This window comes from Zophobas morio, unplaced genomic scaffold (assembly GCF_036711695.1).
Source record: "Zophobas morio isolate AGI-343-1 ecotype UQ-CSIRO unplaced genomic scaffold, CSIRO_AGI_Zmor_V1 ptg000085l, whole genome shotgun sequence".
Taxonomy (NCBI): domain Eukaryota; kingdom Metazoa; phylum Arthropoda; class Insecta; order Coleoptera; family Tenebrionidae; genus Zophobas; species Zophobas morio.
In genome coordinates, this window is record NW_026972190.1 from 85,975 (window position 1) to 105,225 (window position 19,251).

General features: G+C 25.6%; 2 protein-coding genes and 2 long non-coding RNA genes across 4 annotated transcripts; all 4 read right to left on the bottom strand.

Moving 5' to 3' along the window:
* Positions 1-479: 479 nt before the first annotated feature.
* LOC135144196 (uncharacterized) lies at positions 480-5,682 on the bottom strand. Its single transcript, XM_064076170.1, has 22 exons — positions 5,582-5,682; positions 5,451-5,525; positions 5,348-5,401; positions 5,220-5,294; positions 4,414-4,544; positions 4,216-4,273; positions 4,102-4,158; positions 3,929-4,007; positions 3,692-3,744; positions 3,532-3,619; positions 3,385-3,475; positions 3,192-3,246; positions 3,025-3,133; positions 2,804-2,925; positions 2,463-2,650; positions 2,238-2,346; positions 2,091-2,171; positions 1,836-1,920; positions 1,487-1,534; positions 835-954; positions 707-779; positions 480-654 (listed from the first exon to the last, which is right to left on the bottom strand). Exons 1-22 carry the CDS (start codon positions 5,621-5,623, stop codon positions 480-482), a joined length of 1,968 nt encoding a protein of 655 aa, XP_063932240.1. The 5' UTR covers positions 5,624-5,682.
* A 190-nt stretch (positions 5,683-5,872) lies between these two features.
* Positions 5,873-7,770, bottom strand: LOC135144176 (uncharacterized). Its single transcript, XR_010283021.1, has 4 exons — positions 7,665-7,770; positions 7,023-7,141; positions 6,320-6,403; positions 5,873-5,933 (listed from the first exon to the last, which is right to left on the bottom strand). It is a non-coding gene; the product is annotated as an uncharacterized LOC135144176 (long non-coding RNA).
* A 172-nt stretch (positions 7,771-7,942) lies between these two features.
* On the bottom strand, positions 7,943-8,939 carry LOC135144175 (uncharacterized). The gene is made up of 4 exons (XR_010283020.1): positions 8,856-8,939; positions 8,232-8,374; positions 8,039-8,177; positions 7,943-7,990 (listed from the first exon to the last, which is right to left on the bottom strand). It is a non-coding gene; the product is annotated as an uncharacterized LOC135144175 (long non-coding RNA).
* Positions 8,937-11,512, bottom strand: LOC135144197 (uncharacterized). The gene is made up of 12 exons (XM_064076171.1): positions 11,411-11,512; positions 11,002-11,043; positions 10,851-10,932; positions 10,581-10,798; positions 10,442-10,525; positions 10,274-10,376; positions 9,984-10,044; positions 9,855-9,927; positions 9,690-9,802; positions 9,525-9,634; positions 9,363-9,463; positions 8,937-9,089 (listed from the first exon to the last, which is right to left on the bottom strand). The coding sequence occupies exons 1-12, from the start codon at positions 11,510-11,512 to the stop codon at positions 8,937-8,939; spliced, it is 1,242 nt and encodes a 413-aa protein (XP_063932241.1).
* Between the last annotated feature and the right edge of the window lie 7,739 nt (positions 11,513-19,251).

Below are 19,251 nucleotides of genomic sequence, written 5' to 3' on the forward strand. Positions count from 1 at the left end.
ATTTGCGCCCTTCTTAACTCACTATAAAAATGGCCAGCGCAACGCTTTTTAAGAGGCGTAAAAGTTATTATAAATATATGAACGCAAAAGTTTTCCGTGTAGTACTTAATAAATTTACTTGGCTTAATTAAATCTTATTAATTGCTGCTCTATAAAAATCTTCAATATTTTTAATAAATTTTATATACATATTAAAGTCTACATTTTCGTTTATACTTGATTTTACATCCAAAATTATTTTATGACAAATTATTTAAAGAAACCTCACTATTTACAATTACTTGCGCAAAAAAAAACATGAGCACAATAATTTATATTTTTTCCGCATGAATAAATATTTTTCAGTAATAATAATTTTTGTATTAATAACTTCTGTGAAAAGTAAAATTAAATAATAGTAATAATTTTCTATTAAATTTAAAAAAAAAGTTATAAACTTTCTTTAAAGAAAAGATAATTTAATAAAAAAAGGTGTAATCTCAAGAGCCAATGAGAGAGAGTATATCGCAAACAAGACCGTCCAGCAAGATATAAGAGCTAAAATTTTTACGCAACGAGCCCAACAACTCGTTTAGGCGCCAACGAGATTCCTTAACAAACTTTTTTCTTTCGTTAATTGTAATAAGCCAATACTGATAGTCCTTCTCTGCTTCGCTATGGAATGCAAAAAAAAATAAAGAAGACTGATAATATAAGAATAAAAAACCTCACAAGCGCGGCTTTTTTGATATAATAATATAAATGAACCCAAATAATATACAAAAGGTTCTCAAGTTTGACTAGAAGTATAATAAAGTAAAAGAAAAAATTAAAAAATATATTAAAAAAGAGTACAAAGACACTTTTCCGGCAGCAAAATTTTTTCTTCGCAGCCCAGCCAATCAGATTGGTTGAGTTGATCACTAGTTTCTCTGAGGCACTGCACTAAGCAAGAAAGCCTGCTTTGCTCGTCATCTGAAGGCGTATATGATATATCGATAACGAGAATAATAAAAAGTAAATAGTAAATAATATTATACTTATCTTATTAACAATTTCTTACTATTTTATTATTTTTAAATTAATATTTATTTATTGCTTTACATATCAATATTAACGAGAAAAATAGTAATAGTAAGAAAATATATAATAAGAATAAATAATGATATAAAACTTTTACTTTTTTTCTATAATTTCTTCTATTAATTTTTGATTATAAACGAGAAAAAAATTTAATAAGAAGTAAATGAACAAGGAAACATTTACATCCTATTTTATTAAGATAAAAATTACTTTATATAAAGATTATAATAAGAATAGTAAATATATAATAAATTATTATAATTATAAAAATAAAAAAAATAACTTTTATTTGTTATTAATAATTATATATAAATAAGAGTATAATAAGTTTATAAGTTATAAGAATTTTAATCACAATAATTATTGCTACTAGTTATTGCTTTTTAGATAATATAGTAATAATAATAATAATAAATAGTAAAACCGAAAAGCTCATATTGAGGAGGAAAGAGTGGTAGACTCCCGCCGTTCACTAAACGTTTCGTGTAAAAAATATTTAGATACTTATTATGAGTTAAAAAAAAAAGAAGTATTATTATAAAGTCGTTACTTACCGATAAAAAAATGTTATATGTACATTTATAAACCAGTAATAAATAAAAAGTATTAAAAAAAGTTTTTACATATAAAGGAAATAATAAAAAATAAATTCAAAAAAATTATACCTATGGCCATGCATATCATTAAAATATTATAGTAACAATAATAATATTAAAAATAATAATAATAACAATAGTATTAATAATAATAATAATAAAATAATAATAAAAAACCGTCTCCAAAAGCGTTGCGGCAGTAATGAAGAACAGCATTAATGATATCGTCCACCATTTCTATAATAGTCTTGTCCGTTTCGTACTTTTGTATTAGTTAATTATAATTTATAGTTATTTTTTTTTGACCAGTAAGATATTATTATAAACGGGTAATAAAGATTATATACAAACGAGGATTAATAATGACTATCCTTATTTATAATAATAATGCACCATGTTTATTTAAAGTTTTATTATAAATAAAATAATAACTTGAGGCTCGTGAGAACTATCACTTGATGCAATTATATTAACACTCTGAAGTTTTGGAATCCACACACTTCGGGAATAAAACTAAATATAAATAAAAAAGTAGCAAAAGTTTGGTATTATTATAAATATTATAATTATTTTTATAACCAGATCTAGAAAAGATAATAATAAGCTGCCAATTCTATTAATGCACAGTTCAGTATCAGTAGAATTACAGAAAAACTTCGATAAAACACTCAACAACATCGACAATTCTCTACGTGCATTCATAATAATAATAATAATAATAATAATAATAATAATAATAATAATAATAATAATAATAATAATAATAATAATAATAATAATAATAATAATAATAATAGTAATAACTTTATATAGACGATGTCTTGTTTAGATATACTCGAAAGCGACTTCAGAGATTTAGTGAGCTCCATAGCGATTGGAAAATAATAAGAAACAAATAAACTGATTTGCTGATAGGACACTGAATCAGAAAGCGTAGTGAATATACTACTCAACAAACGTAAGGAAGCAGATGAAAGGCTTCGCGACTGTTCCTAATATTAATATATTAGAATTTACATTTTTTTAATACTTGTTGGTTTATAACATTTATTTACTTAATAATTTTATTCATTATATTTTTGTTATCTAACTTTAAACTATATATATAAGTGAAGAGCGTAATATACATATATAGACAAATATACAATAATATTAAACGTAAATTCGGAGTCAACGTGAATGCCTCTATCGTCTTGGAGTTGACCAATAAGAAGCTCGCTTTGCATCAATATATCAACGATATCAAGTTCAAGTAAAGTTCGCGCTCCTAAGAATATTAAAAATATAAATTCAGAAATATAATTGATTTATAAAAATATTTTTTTAAAAAAAGATCGATAAAAATAAGTATAATGCGAAAAATAACCAATAGAATGGCGAGAAAGGGAAAGAAGCAAAGCCAACTTGGCTTCCATTAACAACACATGCGGAACTTCATCCTCGTTATTTTGTTCGTTAATAAAACTTTCAACAATCTTTTATAATAATAAAAATATTAAAATAAATAAAGAAGAAAAATAAATGAAAACAAACCAATTTACTTTCCTTTACAATACCAAATAAAAGTTGCTTTAAATAGGGACGCCCTCTAATAAAAATATAATAATAATAATAATAATAATAATAATAATAATAATAATAATAATAATAATAATAATAATAATAATAATAATAATAATAATAATAATAATAATCATAATAATAATCATAATAATAATAATAATACGATTGGCTGCAAAGAGCCTGACAAAAAAGCTGTCTTCTGTCACGCAGAAGCATTACTGTTATTGTAGAAAAAGCAAGAATCCTGCATAAAACTGATAACATTTCAAACTAAAAATGATATTCACTAAAATATTTTATATATAATAACCGTAATCGCAGAACAAATCTTGAAACAAGTGTTCTATTAAACTGGCAATAGAACTCTCAATTAACTTTTGATTGCCACTAACAAGACTCTAATAATAATAATAATAGTAATAATAATAATAATAATAATAATAATAATAATAATAATAACAGTAATACACCTCCAGTAACGGGTCACCGTTATTCAATAGCGACAATGTAGTGACATTCATTGCTTGAAAATATATACAATAAAAACAATGAAAAGTTTATAAATAAAATTCACGTCAATAAAAATAAGGATAAAAATATTAATAATAATTATAATTCAAAAGGTTTACGTAGAAAATAAAACTACACACACGATAATAATGAAAGTTAACATTAATTTTAATGTACATAAATATTACTAAACTTACTTGGGGTGTCTATGGAAACTTTATTGCTCGTAAGTTGAAGATAATTAAGAATGGAAGCATATAAGTTGCATTTTGTATGCTGTACATAATAATATGTCAAAACTTTCATAGAAAAATTGCTATTATTTATTATATAAAATAAGAAAAATTATGAAAATGATGTTAGAAAGTACCGCGTCGAGAGCAGAATTACGAAATAAGTTCAACAATCCGTCAAAAACTTTATGATACTACAAAAATAATAAATATAAAAAGTTTATAACGAAATTTGTTAGTAAAATAATGACGTCACGAGGAGAAAAGTCGTTATAAATGGACAAATTCGATTCAGTTAAGTTCAGCAGTCTATGAATTAAGAGAATAAAATATAACCAAAAATGGAATATAAACTATTTTAAATTTCATTGATCAATATTACAATTATAGGCAGAATTTTTTCGGAATTATTAATATATAGAGGGCTGTTATTGGTGAAGCGATACTACCTGAGTTTCCATATCAAGCAAAGAACGCCCCTTGAAAGTTCATTAAAATAAAATATACCGGGAGAGTTATTCAATTTACTCAACAATTGAGGAAGAAAGCATATAATAACGTTCGACAAACGCTCTTTGCTCTTATAAAAAGCATATCAATGATTTTTTATACTAATTTTAATTTCATAAAAAACTGATGGAGCCGTTAAAAAATCAGTAAATTTTATAACTCGTAAACAATTATAATGATTAAAGATTTATAAGCCATAAAGAAAGTAAATTAGTGAACCAATGAGCAAGCAAAAAATTAAAAGTGAAAAGTACATGCAAAGTAGTATTTAGTTAATAAAACAATTTTTTTTTGCTTTTACAGTTTTCAAGCGGAATAATAAATAAAAAAAAAATTTAATACGAAATATATTTATGTTCAGCCAAACAATATAAATAGAAGGAAAAAATAAGAAAAAGAATAAGCCGACAAATAAACAAATAAGTTTATATACAAAAAAGGGTCAATAAAAACGTCGATATATATAAGAAAATTAATAGTGCTATAAAAACCAATCATATCATCGTTTATTATGAATTATAAACAAATAGCCAATAACAATAACATAAATAATTCTATCTCATTACGTTATAAATATGAAGAAATAAATTCATTAATATATATTCATTGTTAATTAATAAGAAATTAATTAACCCAATAAAGAAGCATAAATAATATAATAATAACACGTGGTTAAGCCCATATATATGGCTCCAATTACAGATGATATCATAAACCGATAATCAATAAATTCGTTATCAAAGACCGTTTCAAATATAATATCCAATGAAACTTCTAATAATTGCCGCCATGCATTTAAGAGTTTAGTCTTACAAAAAATCTAATGGAAAAAGTTTGTGAAGCCGACTTTGGCCCTAATTAAGTGTTTAAAACCAATCGAAAGCGAGTATTTTCCTCTTGAATCAAAGCGCGGTATTCTTTTAGCAGCTAGAGAATTATGATTAACCAATAATAGCTGGTTATTACAGTTTTGTACTTCTCGTCTTTCAACTTTATCTTCTGCATACTCCAAAAACATTTCGACGTCTACAACGGGATATTCTTCAAACCTCTTAAGAACAATAAGTCAAATAGTAGGAAAAATAATGATAGTAATATAAATAAAACCAAGCAGTGAGCCTGTATAAACTCTATAAAAGTGGCGGGCATGTTTAAAAAGGATTTAGAATGATCTTCATCCACGCGAATGCCTTCAAAAATTTCAAGTACAGATAAACTGTTATTGTCTATAAAAATAATACAATAATGATAATACAATAATAATAATAATAATAATAATAATAATAATAATAATAATAATAATAATAATAATAATAATAATAATAATAATAATAATAATAATAATAATAATAATAATAATAATATACAAAGTCGTGCCTGTAGAAAAAATAAACTGGTGAGCATAATTAACACTTTTTTCCGACTCGATTCCTCCAAAGAAAAGCCAACTCGTTAATATCTTATTCAGTACATAAAATATATAAATTATTAAAATATAATTTATGAAAAACACTAAATAATAATAACTTTATATCTTATAATATAAGTATAGCAACAATATTAGCATACATTATATATATATATATATATATAATTTATAATGAAAGTTCGATAACTAAGCATACAAATATAAAAAAATATATACTTTTGATTAAAATTTTTAAATTATTATATATATATAATATCAAATAATAGAATTTTTATAATAAGAATTATAAAAAAAAAGTAAACAAAAAATATGTAGGTAAAAATATAAAATATTAGATATTTATTATATAAATATGTAATATGAAAAACTATTCACTACCATGTTTTTATTTTTTTCATAAATATACATAAGTATACCCGAAGTAGAAGGAACTGAATAGAATAGTCAAAGTTCTCTTGCAAGCTTTCATATTTATATTTACTAAAAATGGTTTGGAAATTCTAATCATATAAAGAAATAAAAAATCAATAAACTTTTATAAAAGATATAAAGTCGTTGGCAAATAGTTGAAAAAAAGGTATAAATCATAAAAATTGTAACCACTGTTAAAAAAAGTCGAAAAAGTCAATACTCTATGATAATTATACTAAAATTCGCAAGTGTACTTAAGGACGGCTAAAATACCAACCAATGAGAAGACAGTAGAACTAAAGTCATAATAAAAATTGCATTAAAATATTGCCTTGCATAATCAACAGTTTCAACGCCTCTATGCGCTTCACAAGAATAATTGTGACAAAAATTTCATAGTAACTGGACTAAACAAAACAAAAAACTTTTCCCATTGGCTAATCTACTCCGTTTGCTAGAAATAAGGCTGAGCTAAGCGCATATCAACGCAAAAAAAAAACTTACATACATTTTTATAAAATTCATAGAAAATATTTTTAAAAGTTTTCGTATATGTACAAAAAAAAGCTGAATAACCATTACTACTAGCAAAATATAAAATGATATAAAAATGATAACACAAAAAATAATGCAACAATATTTCAACAAATATATACGACTTTCGTAAATATCTAACAAATAAAAAGTAAAAAAATATATAGAAAAAACTTTTTGTTCCAGGTAAGAAAAAGTAACGGGCGCCGTCGAATCGTTCGAGCAGAGCACATGGAGAAGCGACAAAGATTTCTGTAGTAAGCGAGGAGGACTCGTGCTGACCGTAGAAGATTCTGTTATATATTAAAGAAGTAATAATGAATAGAATATTCATATAAGAAAGGAAAACAAAATAAATAATCTGTTATTATATAAAAAAATAGGCTATAAGTAAATAGTCAACAAGATAATAAATTTTATAAACAAAATTATAGAAAATAAAAATAAGCAGAACAATATTTAAGAAAAAAAGATATAATTAATAATATATTAATAAAAAAATTCTTAAAAAATATATTCTACAAAAAAACAAAAAAATATAAAAATATAATAATTACAAATATTTGAAAACAATAGAAAATATTAATATTAATAGAACAACCAATAAAATATTTATGATAAGCATTACAAATAAAAAGTCAGAAAAAAAAACAAAAAATATAATGAAAGACTATATATTTGGAAAAAATACTATATACAATACATAATACAAAAAGGAAAAATAAAAATGAATAGTTAGCATAAAATAATGAATGGAAAAATTAGAAAAAGTAGAAAATAAGTAGCCAAATACTATAAAGAAAAATCTATATTTACGCTGAAGAGAAATGTACTCGAGTACAAAGCCAATAATAATATTTAATATAGCAAAAGTCTCTGAAGTTTCATCCACATCCGCCAATATGGACACAGCATCAGGCTCAAAAGGCGAATCGAAACCTCGCAAAAAATGAGGTTAATTATAATAATTACTGTAAAAATGTTTTAAAATAAAATAAACTTCGTTAATGTTCAATAAATAATAATAAAATATAAACCAAGTAAGCAATGCCCCAAAGAATATTTAGGGCCCTCCTCAACACTACATATCAAAAGTTCAAGGAGAGCACTAGAGATGGCGCCAATTTTGTTCAGTATTTTTTCTGAAAAAATAGTGACAGAAAAACTTTACGAGAAAGTGAAAAAAAAACCTCGATTTCTATTTGGAGAAGAAGGGGAGCAGGAGGTATCAGGCATAGAGGAAAATAGAAGAGCAGATTTATTTAACCAATGGGAAATAGCAACTTTGAAAGTAAGAGTGGAAAAAGAGCCAATCCGGAAATTTTTTATCTAACGAAAATTTTTAATTGAAAAAAATATACTAAATAGATATTAAAAAAGAACCAAGTCGGGATAATACTCGTTATTTTTATTGCAAAATTTGACCAGATGGACCAATAACGAGGCGGCCTGTTTCGAAATATTCACCGCATGGGTATCAGAGTCATTACTTAAAGCATAAACCACGTAAGTGGTTAACGTTCCGACTTAAAAAGAAAAAAATCAATGAGTATTATAACTTACAATAATATCAAAAGTCATAACTATTATTTAACTAGTGGATTTGTATAAAAACTTCTTACAAACTTTAATCATTTACATTTTTTTAATAGAGAAATATAAAGTTTTACATTAATTTAAAAAAGTAAAAAAAAAATATTGAATAAAATAATATTATTATAATTTATAAAATAATAAATATTTAGCTCCATAAAGAAACTTTTTCAAAAATTTTATGGTTTTTGCATTATAAAAAAAAGTACTTAGAGATAATTAATAAATAAGTATTACTTTTTTTAAAAAAATAATAGAAAAAAATTAAATTACTTGTGTTTAAAAAAAATTTTCAAACTATTTCTTTATTTAAAAACTTTATATAATGAATTTTTAAGTACACTATAAATATTGTAGTTATTCATTATAAACTTTTTTTAATAATATTTACTATTCATAAAAATATAAAGAAACCTTTATTTTGCTCAAGTATAAAAGCTCCCAAAGATAACAAGTCCTTTTTGAACTCATTTAGTTCATATTCAAGCTCTATCACTACAATAATAATAAATAATAACGATAATAATAGTATATAAATATATAAAACTCACATAGTAAAAGTGTTAACAAATCAAGAGCATAATAAGCGGTAAGTAAGGAATCCCAAAATTTCTTCCGGGAAGCAACATCGAAAATGGAGTCAAATTCCTAAAAACGGATCCAAATTAGAATTTTTATTTGTGTATTTTTTTAAGAATGGAACTGATAAAAAACACAAGAAAAATTGATAACTGCGCCATTTGGAAAAATTACAACCAGAAAAAATTAAAAGAGCGCCATATTAGTTTTTATAGCTCTAAGTTAAATTATTGGGAAGTATAAAACGTTTCCACTAAAAGTAATTTATAGTAAATATATGATAAATGCTTTCGTGCATTTACAAAACTTTATTATTATTATTACTATTATTATCAGCTTTACCTCTCGAAGAAAATCCGAACCCAACAGAATGCTAAAAATATTACATAATATTCCGTTTCGAAAAGATTCAGGCTGAAGCAAAGAGCACACTAACTTTTTAACTATCCGTTAAAAAGATTAGTTACGGTTCATATATATAAAAGGTTTAGCTATAAAAAATACCACAAGGCTGCCTGATGCCCTTTTGGAGGGCAAGACGAGAGCTGTTTTTTAATAGTGAACAGCAGAAATGTAAGCATGAACGTATTAACTTTTTCTTAGAAAAGAACTGCCTATCATAATAATAATAACAATAATAATAATAATAATAATAAACATAATAAGCACCGATCTGTCAGTATTTTGACGCTCAACTGTACACATTGGCTTAAAGATGACGAATAAAAAATGTCTGAATTGTTCAAGCGAAAAGTTTTAAAGGCCTTCAAAACCGCGCTCATCTATTGGTGAAAAATATCATTGGGTGCTTCTGTTTCAGATAAATATTCTAACCAATCCAAAAAAAGCACTGGTTTGGTTAAGAGAAGTTTCTTCACGAAAATGAAGTTCAATAATATCAACAATACTATAAAGTTTATACTTATTTAACTAATTCCCTTAAAAGTTTTACAAAGAAAACACCTTCTCTGGCAGTTTTTAACGCCGTATTTCTCGTAAAGACCAATAGAAATTTGGTATCCGGCTTCCATAGTATACAAAAAAAATTTTTTACAAATAAGTATTGTGAATTTAAAAAATTTTAAAAAATTAAAAAAACCCATCATGAGACGAAAGAGGAGTCAATAATAACCAGCAAAAACAAAAAAAAATGATATCTTCAACAATAATTTATCATTAATTATTATTATAATGTTTTATTATAACAAACTTTTCATTATAAACAAACGAGTTGTATATTTATATAATTCGACCAGAATCCGCCAAACAAAAGGAAGAAAAAATTTTCATAATAGATGCGCGCACGTAGAGATACTCTGAATTGTGGAACAGGCGGATCAAAGTTCCAACAAGTGGCTGAAAAAGGCGTAAAAATAAATAACAAAAATAATAATGAATGATTATTATAAAAATATATATACTTTAAACAAAGAAAAGTTCCGTAGTAAAAGTGACTTGGAAGACCTGCAAAGCGCGCGAAGTAACTTCAGTACAACAACAACTTGCTATTGTGGAGCGTTATTATGCAAGCAACCATTTTAGTGAGCTACTACGAAAAACCTGGCTCCCATCCTCGCCAGTGGGATTACTAGCGCAAAAGGTCAGTAAATCATAAAATACTTCCCAATGGAGATGTTCATTAAAAGAGTAATGTAAGAGCCAATCAAAGATTTCCTCGGCAACCATTGGAGAAGAGGCAAGCGCACAAAGAAGCTTAACTTCCGAAGTAAAAAGTGGAAAAGAGGAGGGACTTTGCTTCAAAAGAACTCGCAGATCAACTAAATATAGTACTTATATATAAATAATAAATAAATATATATATTATATTACTTTCTCCTTGAGTGCAATTCCACGCGTACTCGCACAGTTTAGGAGAAAGTTTATAAACAGAAGTCATGAGAGAAAACAGTGGCTAAATATAATATAAATATGAACCAATCAAAAAAAGAAAAAATTACCAATAAAAAAATAAATAAAGTACCACCAAAAGTTGTGACGACGAAACCGAATAGAGCTGCGCCCACTTAAAGTTGATATTTATTATAAGAAAATATTTGTTTTATACTATTTATGTTTTATTTAATTATTATAAAATACTATTTCTGTTATTCTTGTTAATAATTGAATATAATTTACTTATATGTTTTTCCTTTATTATTATTTTTTATTAAATTTTTTATTATATATTATATTTGAGTAAACCACTGTATATAGTTTACTTTATATTACTTCTTTATTATTATTATTTTTTTAAAAGTTTTTATTTAATACTATTTATTATTTCTTTATTATGTTTATTTATTATAAAAAAAAATTTGTGTCCTACTATTAGTTTGTATTCAATATATAATTTAATATTATTATTTATAAATTATAGATGACAACTCCACCATTTTCAAAATATAACGGTGAACAGTTTCCAAGTAAAAGTCCACATTTTCTTCCGTCTCAAAGAAAACGTTGTCCATAATGCGCTCCTCAATAAACTTCATATGATCTGCTTTATTACCTCCAGGTTTGAGTTGTTTGATAAAAAGTTCCTTTCAAAAAAAATTATGATACTTATTATTACCATAAATATATATATATTTTATATAATTAAATAAAAATAAAAAAAACCTCCCAGAAGTCATCATAGTGATAGCAAAGAGTCAATAGTAAACATATAAGATAAACAGGCAAAGGTTTTCTATATTAAAAGTTATTATTATTTTACTATTTAAATAATTATTATTTATTTTATAATAGTAATTATTATATATGATCAACCGAATGTTTTCAGATTCATTATTCCTCTGAAAAGTTACAAAATATTTATATACAAACTTCTTTATCGATGCTATGGCGACGGGTTTAGTTATACTAAAATAGTAGTTGTTAAAAAAAAGAATAAATACATACAAACTTTGAATTTAAAAAAAAATTAAGCAATAATAAAGAAAAAAAATTGAAGTATGTATTAAATAATATCATTATAAAAATATTATACGCCCTCAAAACATTAAAAAAAAAGTATAAAAAAATATATTTCTTACTATTAATATTAAAATTGATACAAGCGTTGAAGAATATACAAAAAAACTTGTATAGCCACTAAAAAGGTTTATTAGAAAATAATAAAGAACGTCTTTTGTTATTACCTTTAAATTATAACATTAATAATACTTGATAAAGTTATAAAAAAAAAAATTAATAATTTATTTATAAATTATAAAATACTTTTGTGATGCAAAAAAAACTTATTTTTTTAATATTTTTTAATTATTAATAAAAGATGCATTATTAATAAAAATAACGTATAAAGTAATTATTGTTATAATAAAAAAGCTTGTATATATAAAAAATATTTACTGCAAAGATTAAAAAATCATTAAATTTGAATAAAAATAAAAACCAAAAAAATTAGTTATACAAAATTTAATAAAACTTATTTTGGTATTTTCTAAATTTAAGCTAAACAACTAAAAATATTAAAACGAAAAAAATTTCTAAAAAGTAAATTTAAAAAGCTAATCAAAAGTTTGTTACAATAAATTCCTTATTTTAATAATATAGTCAAAAGAAGGTTCCAAAACTTTTTATTAATACAATTTCATCATTGTTAGTTAAAAAATATATCTAATCCTTTTAGCAGTTTAGTAATAATAGTTGCTATAAAATTTTATATAATAATTTCAATTTTAATATAATTAACTTCACTCTTCCATAATAAATAAAAATAACTTGCAAATTAAAATTAAATTTTGCAAATTATTATATTAATTAAAAAGACCTGACAAAAAAAACGCACTGCGCCAATAAATCGAGCTCGTCTTCTAAGCAACGAGAATAACTTTCAATCATAAAATTTTCCTGTTGTTCTTTAACTTTTTTGTAAAGCTCCACCATAAATTCGATAAGTTCAAAGCAAAGATTAGGCCCTACCAAGAAAAAAAAAGTTAACCTATTTATAATAACTTTTAAAAAAATAATTTATACCCAACTCAATGCAGAAGTATAGAAATATCACAATAAATAGTAAAATGTTAGTATTAAAAAAATGAGATTCATGAAAATAATCAAAATAAAAATTAAAATAAAAAATTAAAAAATCTTAGTATTTTTATGAATTAAAAATTAACAGATCCCAAAAAACATAAATTCGTTAGATTAAAAAGTTAAAATTTATATAAAAACTTTAATTAAACTTTTAAGATCCGCAAATATTGTAGTTAACATTCTATTTTTATTAACTTTAATAAAAAAAAAAAACAGAACCTACTTGAAGTATATAAAACAATATTCATAATACAATATAAGCTAAATTATATTTTATTATATATAATACAATGTTATGTGATATATTATTTACGTCTTAAAAAGTTTGTAATTAAATATTTTTTTTATAATAAATGTTAACTAATAAATTTGTATTTTAGCTTTGGGTTCTGTAAATTTTCGTACTATTTTTTTCATACGTCTGTTACCGTTTGTAAAATTTACTTTCAGTAATTTTTTTCTTTTATACTTGTTTAAAGTTCAAATTATTTAAATTGTACTTAAAAAGTACATCTTTATAAAACATATATTTTTATTAATTTTGCTTAATAATAACGTGTACACATCAAAAGCGCTTAAAATGCCATTTGGGATTAACAGAATAATATTGTAATAATTTTTACTTTTTAACAAAATTTCTGAGGAAAATTCGCTCATCATCGCACTCAGCAAGGACTTCGTGGAATCAAGTCCAACAGCGAATATTTTTTTTAAAACACAACAAGCATAGATGCGTTCCATCTCAATAAACTCAGTAAAGGTTAATTTAAACTTATGAGCCCCTCTGTAATAAAAACGTTAATATTAACATTATTTCCAAAATAATACCAACAGAAACAGTAAAAAAAAGTTATAATATGACAGTTTAGAAGTGACTTTAAATATTTCAAGCATTCAACTTCATTTAAATAATATTGATCACTCAGCTGGACAATCACTTCAAAGCGTTGAGGTGTTTCAATATTTTGAATTTTTATTCTACGTGAATGAAGATTTAAATATAAGGTAAATACTCCTCAGTATGATTTATTACACCTGTCTTCATTAGAAGGCTGTGGAAAAGAATAAAAATTTTTAGCTAAATTTTTCCGGCCGATGAGCAATTTTAACTCATCAATACTTTGCGAAGAGTTTGAGAAGTAAGCGAAGCAGAGCTCCAGTTTTTCGTAAATCTCTCTATAAGTAGGTTCTATAATATTTTATATAAAACAGATATAAAAAAAATTGATTCAAAGATCTATTAGTATACCTTCGTTAAGTTCATTTTCCATGCTAAGGTATAAAGTAAAAAGAAAGACTGAGACCTACTGTTTACTAATTGCTCTGTTTAAAAATGAAACCAGAAAAGCGCGCTTATATCACGTGGCCTTCCGAGCAAGGTTTTAAAGCTTTAACAGGGCCTAAAAGTTAGATTACTTGTTAGCTGTACTATAATTCTTTCATTTTTGAACTTCTATTATATTTACTTAACACTATTACTAATAATATTTTTTACTTATTTTTTGTATATATATATTTCTACTATTTACTAAAATATATGTTTTTTTGTAAGTTATTAAATATTTAAGAACTGGAGAATTCAGAGCTTGATCTTTTATTAGGATACCTGATGTAATTTATGCAAGAAAATAATGTACAACCCTCTTCCTTTTATGTTTACTTTTTTAGAATAGATCTTATTGTGCATACTCCTGCTCTTAAGTCTCATCACGAATATTCTATATTTATTGTTTAGTGTTTATTTTATCTTCGATTCCGGTATTACAGGTATCGTATATGGTAAGGTGAGGGTCATCACTAATTAATGTAACAAAAAAGATTGGTATGCGAGTCAAATTTTTTTTCTTTTTTTGGTGTTAGCCTTGCAAAGTTCATTTTAAATTTAATTTTAATCCCTTGTGGAATTTGTTATAGAATGAAATATTATGTTCTAAAATGAATGAATCATCGAGAATGCATAAATCAAAAGTGGGGTTACTAGGACTGTCGAAGTATTATTTATGGGATATCAAGGATAAGTAGTATTAGTTCCTATTAAAATTTGTATAAATTTGTACAAAAAAGTATATTAAAGCAAGTTTTTAATTTACTGAACCGATTTCGGTCTGTATTTTTACTTTTACGAAAAAAAAGGTCGAACTGCTTTCAAATGTGTACAGTAAATTTAATTGAACCAGATAAAATTTACTTTGGTTTTTTTGTATCCAATTAATAAGATCTGCCAAATTAATTTTTTTTTGTATTGAAATATTAGTTCATTCCTCTTTTCTTGTGTTTTTATTGGTTGTTTCTCAGATTTCTGATTGGATTAAACACGGATTATTTTTCCTGAGTAAATTTAGAGTTAGCGTTTTGTTTTTCTGTTGTTTTTCGTATGTTTTGTATCACGTTTCAAGTTGTGACTTAGGTGTTGTGTGTACCGTGTTTTTGTGTTAGTTACCTAAACATAAAAAAGATAAACCTTTTAAACAAGAGATACAAGTGAACCCCTAAGCTATTATGCAAATGTGCGATTATTTAAAAATTTAAGTCAGGCAGTGTGACGTCAAACAATAAACTATTTTTAATGAAAACTGATTAACATAGCGACAAACTGATTATTTTAGCATTTTAAATAAATTCAAAGGATTTTAACAACGAGAGCTAGGTAAAGGAAGTGTAAAGCATTTTTGCTTCACTATGCCAGAAGGATGTAGACAGTAAACAGTTTTAGGAACAAAGCTTAGTACGCAGCGAAACTAAGCGGAAAGTAAATTATTTCTAATTTTTGATAGTTTTACGTCTGCATAAGACTTGAAAAATGTAAACTCCCAAAGGCTTTCATCATTCGGTTAAAAGGGTAGCTTAAGAAGATGGCTTTCATATGTGTTTGGGGAGAGGGTACAAGCCCTAAGAATTTTTAAAATAAAAAGAATCTATGCAGTTTGCCGCACTGTTGACTTATTGGGTCGTGTACGCTTCCAGTCCTTGTTAGTTTACTAGAACCTTCGAGTCAAATTACCCCTTAGGGGGGGAGCAGAGAGTAATTGAAAATACACCTTACATAAAACAAAATCAACATCACGAAGTTCCCTATATGTAAATGCGAAAATGTTCCGAGATAAAAAAAAAAGTTACAACTATTTAATAAAAAAAAGAGCCATTAAAAAACCAAATAAAAGCAAAAAAAACTAATATTGAAAATAGAAAAAGGACGAAGGCACGTTCTTGAAATTTTACGAGTTAATCGATTACAGTAATTTTTAAAATCTAAAATAGGAATTAGAGTTTTTTTGAAAATATTAATTTGTTTAATATATCTTTTGTAAGTTATATTAAATATTACAGAATGGTTAATTAAGAAAATATTGCTTGTTTTTCTCTTTTTAAAATTGAGAAGCATCAAATTTTAATAAATAACTGACTAACGCCAGGAACGTGCGTGGTGTGATCCGCTGTTCTCATTTGTTTCCAACCAACTCTGGACAGGCCGTTTTGTTAACTAAATGGAATGTCTGCCTTTTTTTTGCATGCTGCTTCGATGTGTCCAATATTATAACAGTATTTGCAATAGAACTTTTCATATTTGCAAAACTGATAGTGGTGGATATCTCGTACCTCTAGAACCTACATGCTTTTTCAGTGTAACCAACTTTGTGATAAGTCGCAACAAACATTTCGGCAAATATTTAGCAGATTGTAGTTAGTAAGTGCATATGATATGCATATGAGCTAGTCATGGCGCGGCTTGAGAGATCTTTCTTCTTCTATCACTTGGTTGCGGAGTAACCTATTTTACTTGAGTAGTGTCGCTGGGCTAGTGAAGTTATGTAGTTTTTGTACTGAATAATATCTTTATTTATATAGCGGTCACTAGAATGGATAGATTCAGTGCATGAAAATAACAGTTTATTTTAATAAAAAAGCATAAGCAAAGTACAACTCTTTTGTTTTTACAAAACAGGAAACCAAAAAAAAAATTGTTTCAACAGAAAAAAAGTTTTTAAAGCTATTTCACGCTTAGCTATTTACTCAATGGCCCGGCAACACACACGTGGAAAATCTAGATACGCACTTTACCATATTTAGTAAATTAATTATGTACCATACGACGAAGATACCTATTAGTCTCCCTTGTCTTTGACTTTTGGGTGCAGCTGCAGAGTAGTTTATTAACTTGCCATTTTTCTTTTTATTAATTAATTGTTATAAGTGCTACATTAGACTCAGACTACGCGAGTGGGGATCTTAACTAACACAATTTAAAAACTAAAAATTATTAGTTTTTTACTAATAAAAATTCGGGCAACCCCGTAGATTGAAAAATTTAAATGATGTTTAGATGCTCAAAATTATCTGTTTCATACTTTATATACAGCACGGAACTGCTTTCTAAAGATAAGTTGTTCCTTTTGGTTTGCTTCCATGTTAATAAATACTAACTCCTTTCTTGGTTAAATTTATTACACTAATAAAAATTATCAAATATTTAATAAAAAACAAATTTAAAATAAAGAGATATTATAATAGATTAGATAGAAAATAGCAAAAGAAGTAAGAGCATAAAGCTTGAAGGCTAGATTTATGGTAAAAGATACGTGGTATGTTTACTAAAAAATAGGATCGAAGAGCCAATCAAAAACATTGTCACCACTAATCAAATTCCTTTTTCTTTAACTAATTTAGTTTTAAAAATTTACCTTTAATAGTAGTATTCTGTCAATCTATGTAAAAAACATTCAAAAACTACTTAATGGTCGCCACCGATGTGGATCCTTTTTTCGTTAAATTAGTTTCAAAATTAACTTTATAATAATCTCCTTATTACACACACTGTGAAGTTTGTAATGGCAAAATCGCGAATTGAACCAGAAGAGCATCCTTAACATTTATGGTGGCTCGCTATTTTCTTTAATAATATAATGACCGGAGGGTTCCGTTATGTAGGTGTTCTTTGGGTCTGACGCTTCATGAACCTTGTATACACTGTGCCTGTTTCTAACGTTTTGTAATAATTCAGAGCAAAGCTATAGTCTATCTCTTCATTGCCGCCGGTGTAGTGTTGTCCCAGCGAGATTGCGCCGTTAAGTATTCCCACCATTTCAGTTTATTAAAGCTATCATTTTTTAATATCCGTAATTTTTGTAGGTAGGGAAGGCGATCAACTTTATTACCATACAGATGTATACTCTCATTCATCGTTCTAGTATTAACAGCTGTAGCCAGATATTTTCTTTATATAACACTGGATACAAGTCAGCTGATAGATCTATGCCCTTAATTTACGGGAAACATCTCTCAGAGAGTATAGCTTTATATAAATTTTCTTAAATTAAATTCCAAGGTGGTCTAAACAGACTGTCGTGTTTGGAAAATTCTAAAAATTTAATGAATCCTTTATGTTTTAATATAGAGATTAGTTCTTTTTTTACTGTCATCCTGTGCTGTGTTCTGTCATTTAGTATATTTCACTTAGTGTGGTAAAAAATATAGCTGCAGGTAAATATTCGCTTTGAGTTGGTGTTCCAAAAAAATGTTTTTTCGTTTGAAACTGCTCGTTAAATTAATATATTGAATACTCCTCTCAATGAAAAACGTACTCATTTAATAGAACATCAATTTCTTCAGAGCTGCCATTGTATGGTAATTTCTTTAATTTTCGTTGGTCTCCGTAGTATTATGGGGCTGACTGTTTTTGTCTGTTCCTTACACGTTTTATTATGTTTTAAGTTTTCACTTATAGCACGTTAGTTAATTTTTCGAATTCCTATTCGTTTGTATGGATTAGACTGTTTACTTTGTCGTCGAAGTCGTAATATGTATCTTGTCTGTTTTGAATTATGGTTTTTAGCTGTTTTTTGTAATGCATATGAATTCATTTTAAACTGTTAATTTTTAAGTTTAAGGTTGTGATCTAGAGCTTTCACGTCGATATAATTAAACGTTATTTTGTCGTTACTACTGGTTGTATTTATGTTAATTTACCTGGATTAAGTCTTTAAACTGGTATCTTTACAAACTATTAGTTATATAATATAGTTGATTGTAAATTATAAACTATAGGACATTGAAATATAGGTTTATTAAATTTTCAACACGGTTTTAATTTATCTGATAAATTTCTTGACTCATGGAAGCACCACAGAACAGCCGATACCACAAATTAATGAAAAGAAAAAAACAATGTTATGCGGAAACAATTATATATATATAT

Coding starts and splice junctions, on each gene's coding strand:
- LOC135144196 (XM_064076170.1), bottom strand. CDS start 5,623: ATGCCCGCCACTTTTATAGAGTTTATACAGGCTCACTGCTTG. Junction 3,745..3,928: donor AGTTTCCATAGACACCCCAA/GTAAGTTTAGTA, acceptor TATATTTTCAAG/CAATGAATGTCACTACATTG. Junction 655..706: donor AAAAAAGCCGCGCTTGTGAG/GTTTTTTATTCT, acceptor TGCATTCCATAG/CGAAGCAGAGAAGGACTATC.
- LOC135144197 (XM_064076171.1), bottom strand. CDS start 11,512: ATGAAGTTTATTGAGGAGCGCATTATGGACAACGTTTTCTTTGAGACG. Junction 10,933..11,001: donor CGTCGTCACAACTTTTGGTG/GTACTTTATTTA, acceptor TATTATATTTAG/CCACTGTTTTCTCTCATGAC. Junction 9,803..9,854: donor CCAGTGCTTTTTTTGGATTG/GTTAGAATATTT, acceptor TTTCACCAATAG/ATGAGCGCGGTTTTGAAGGC.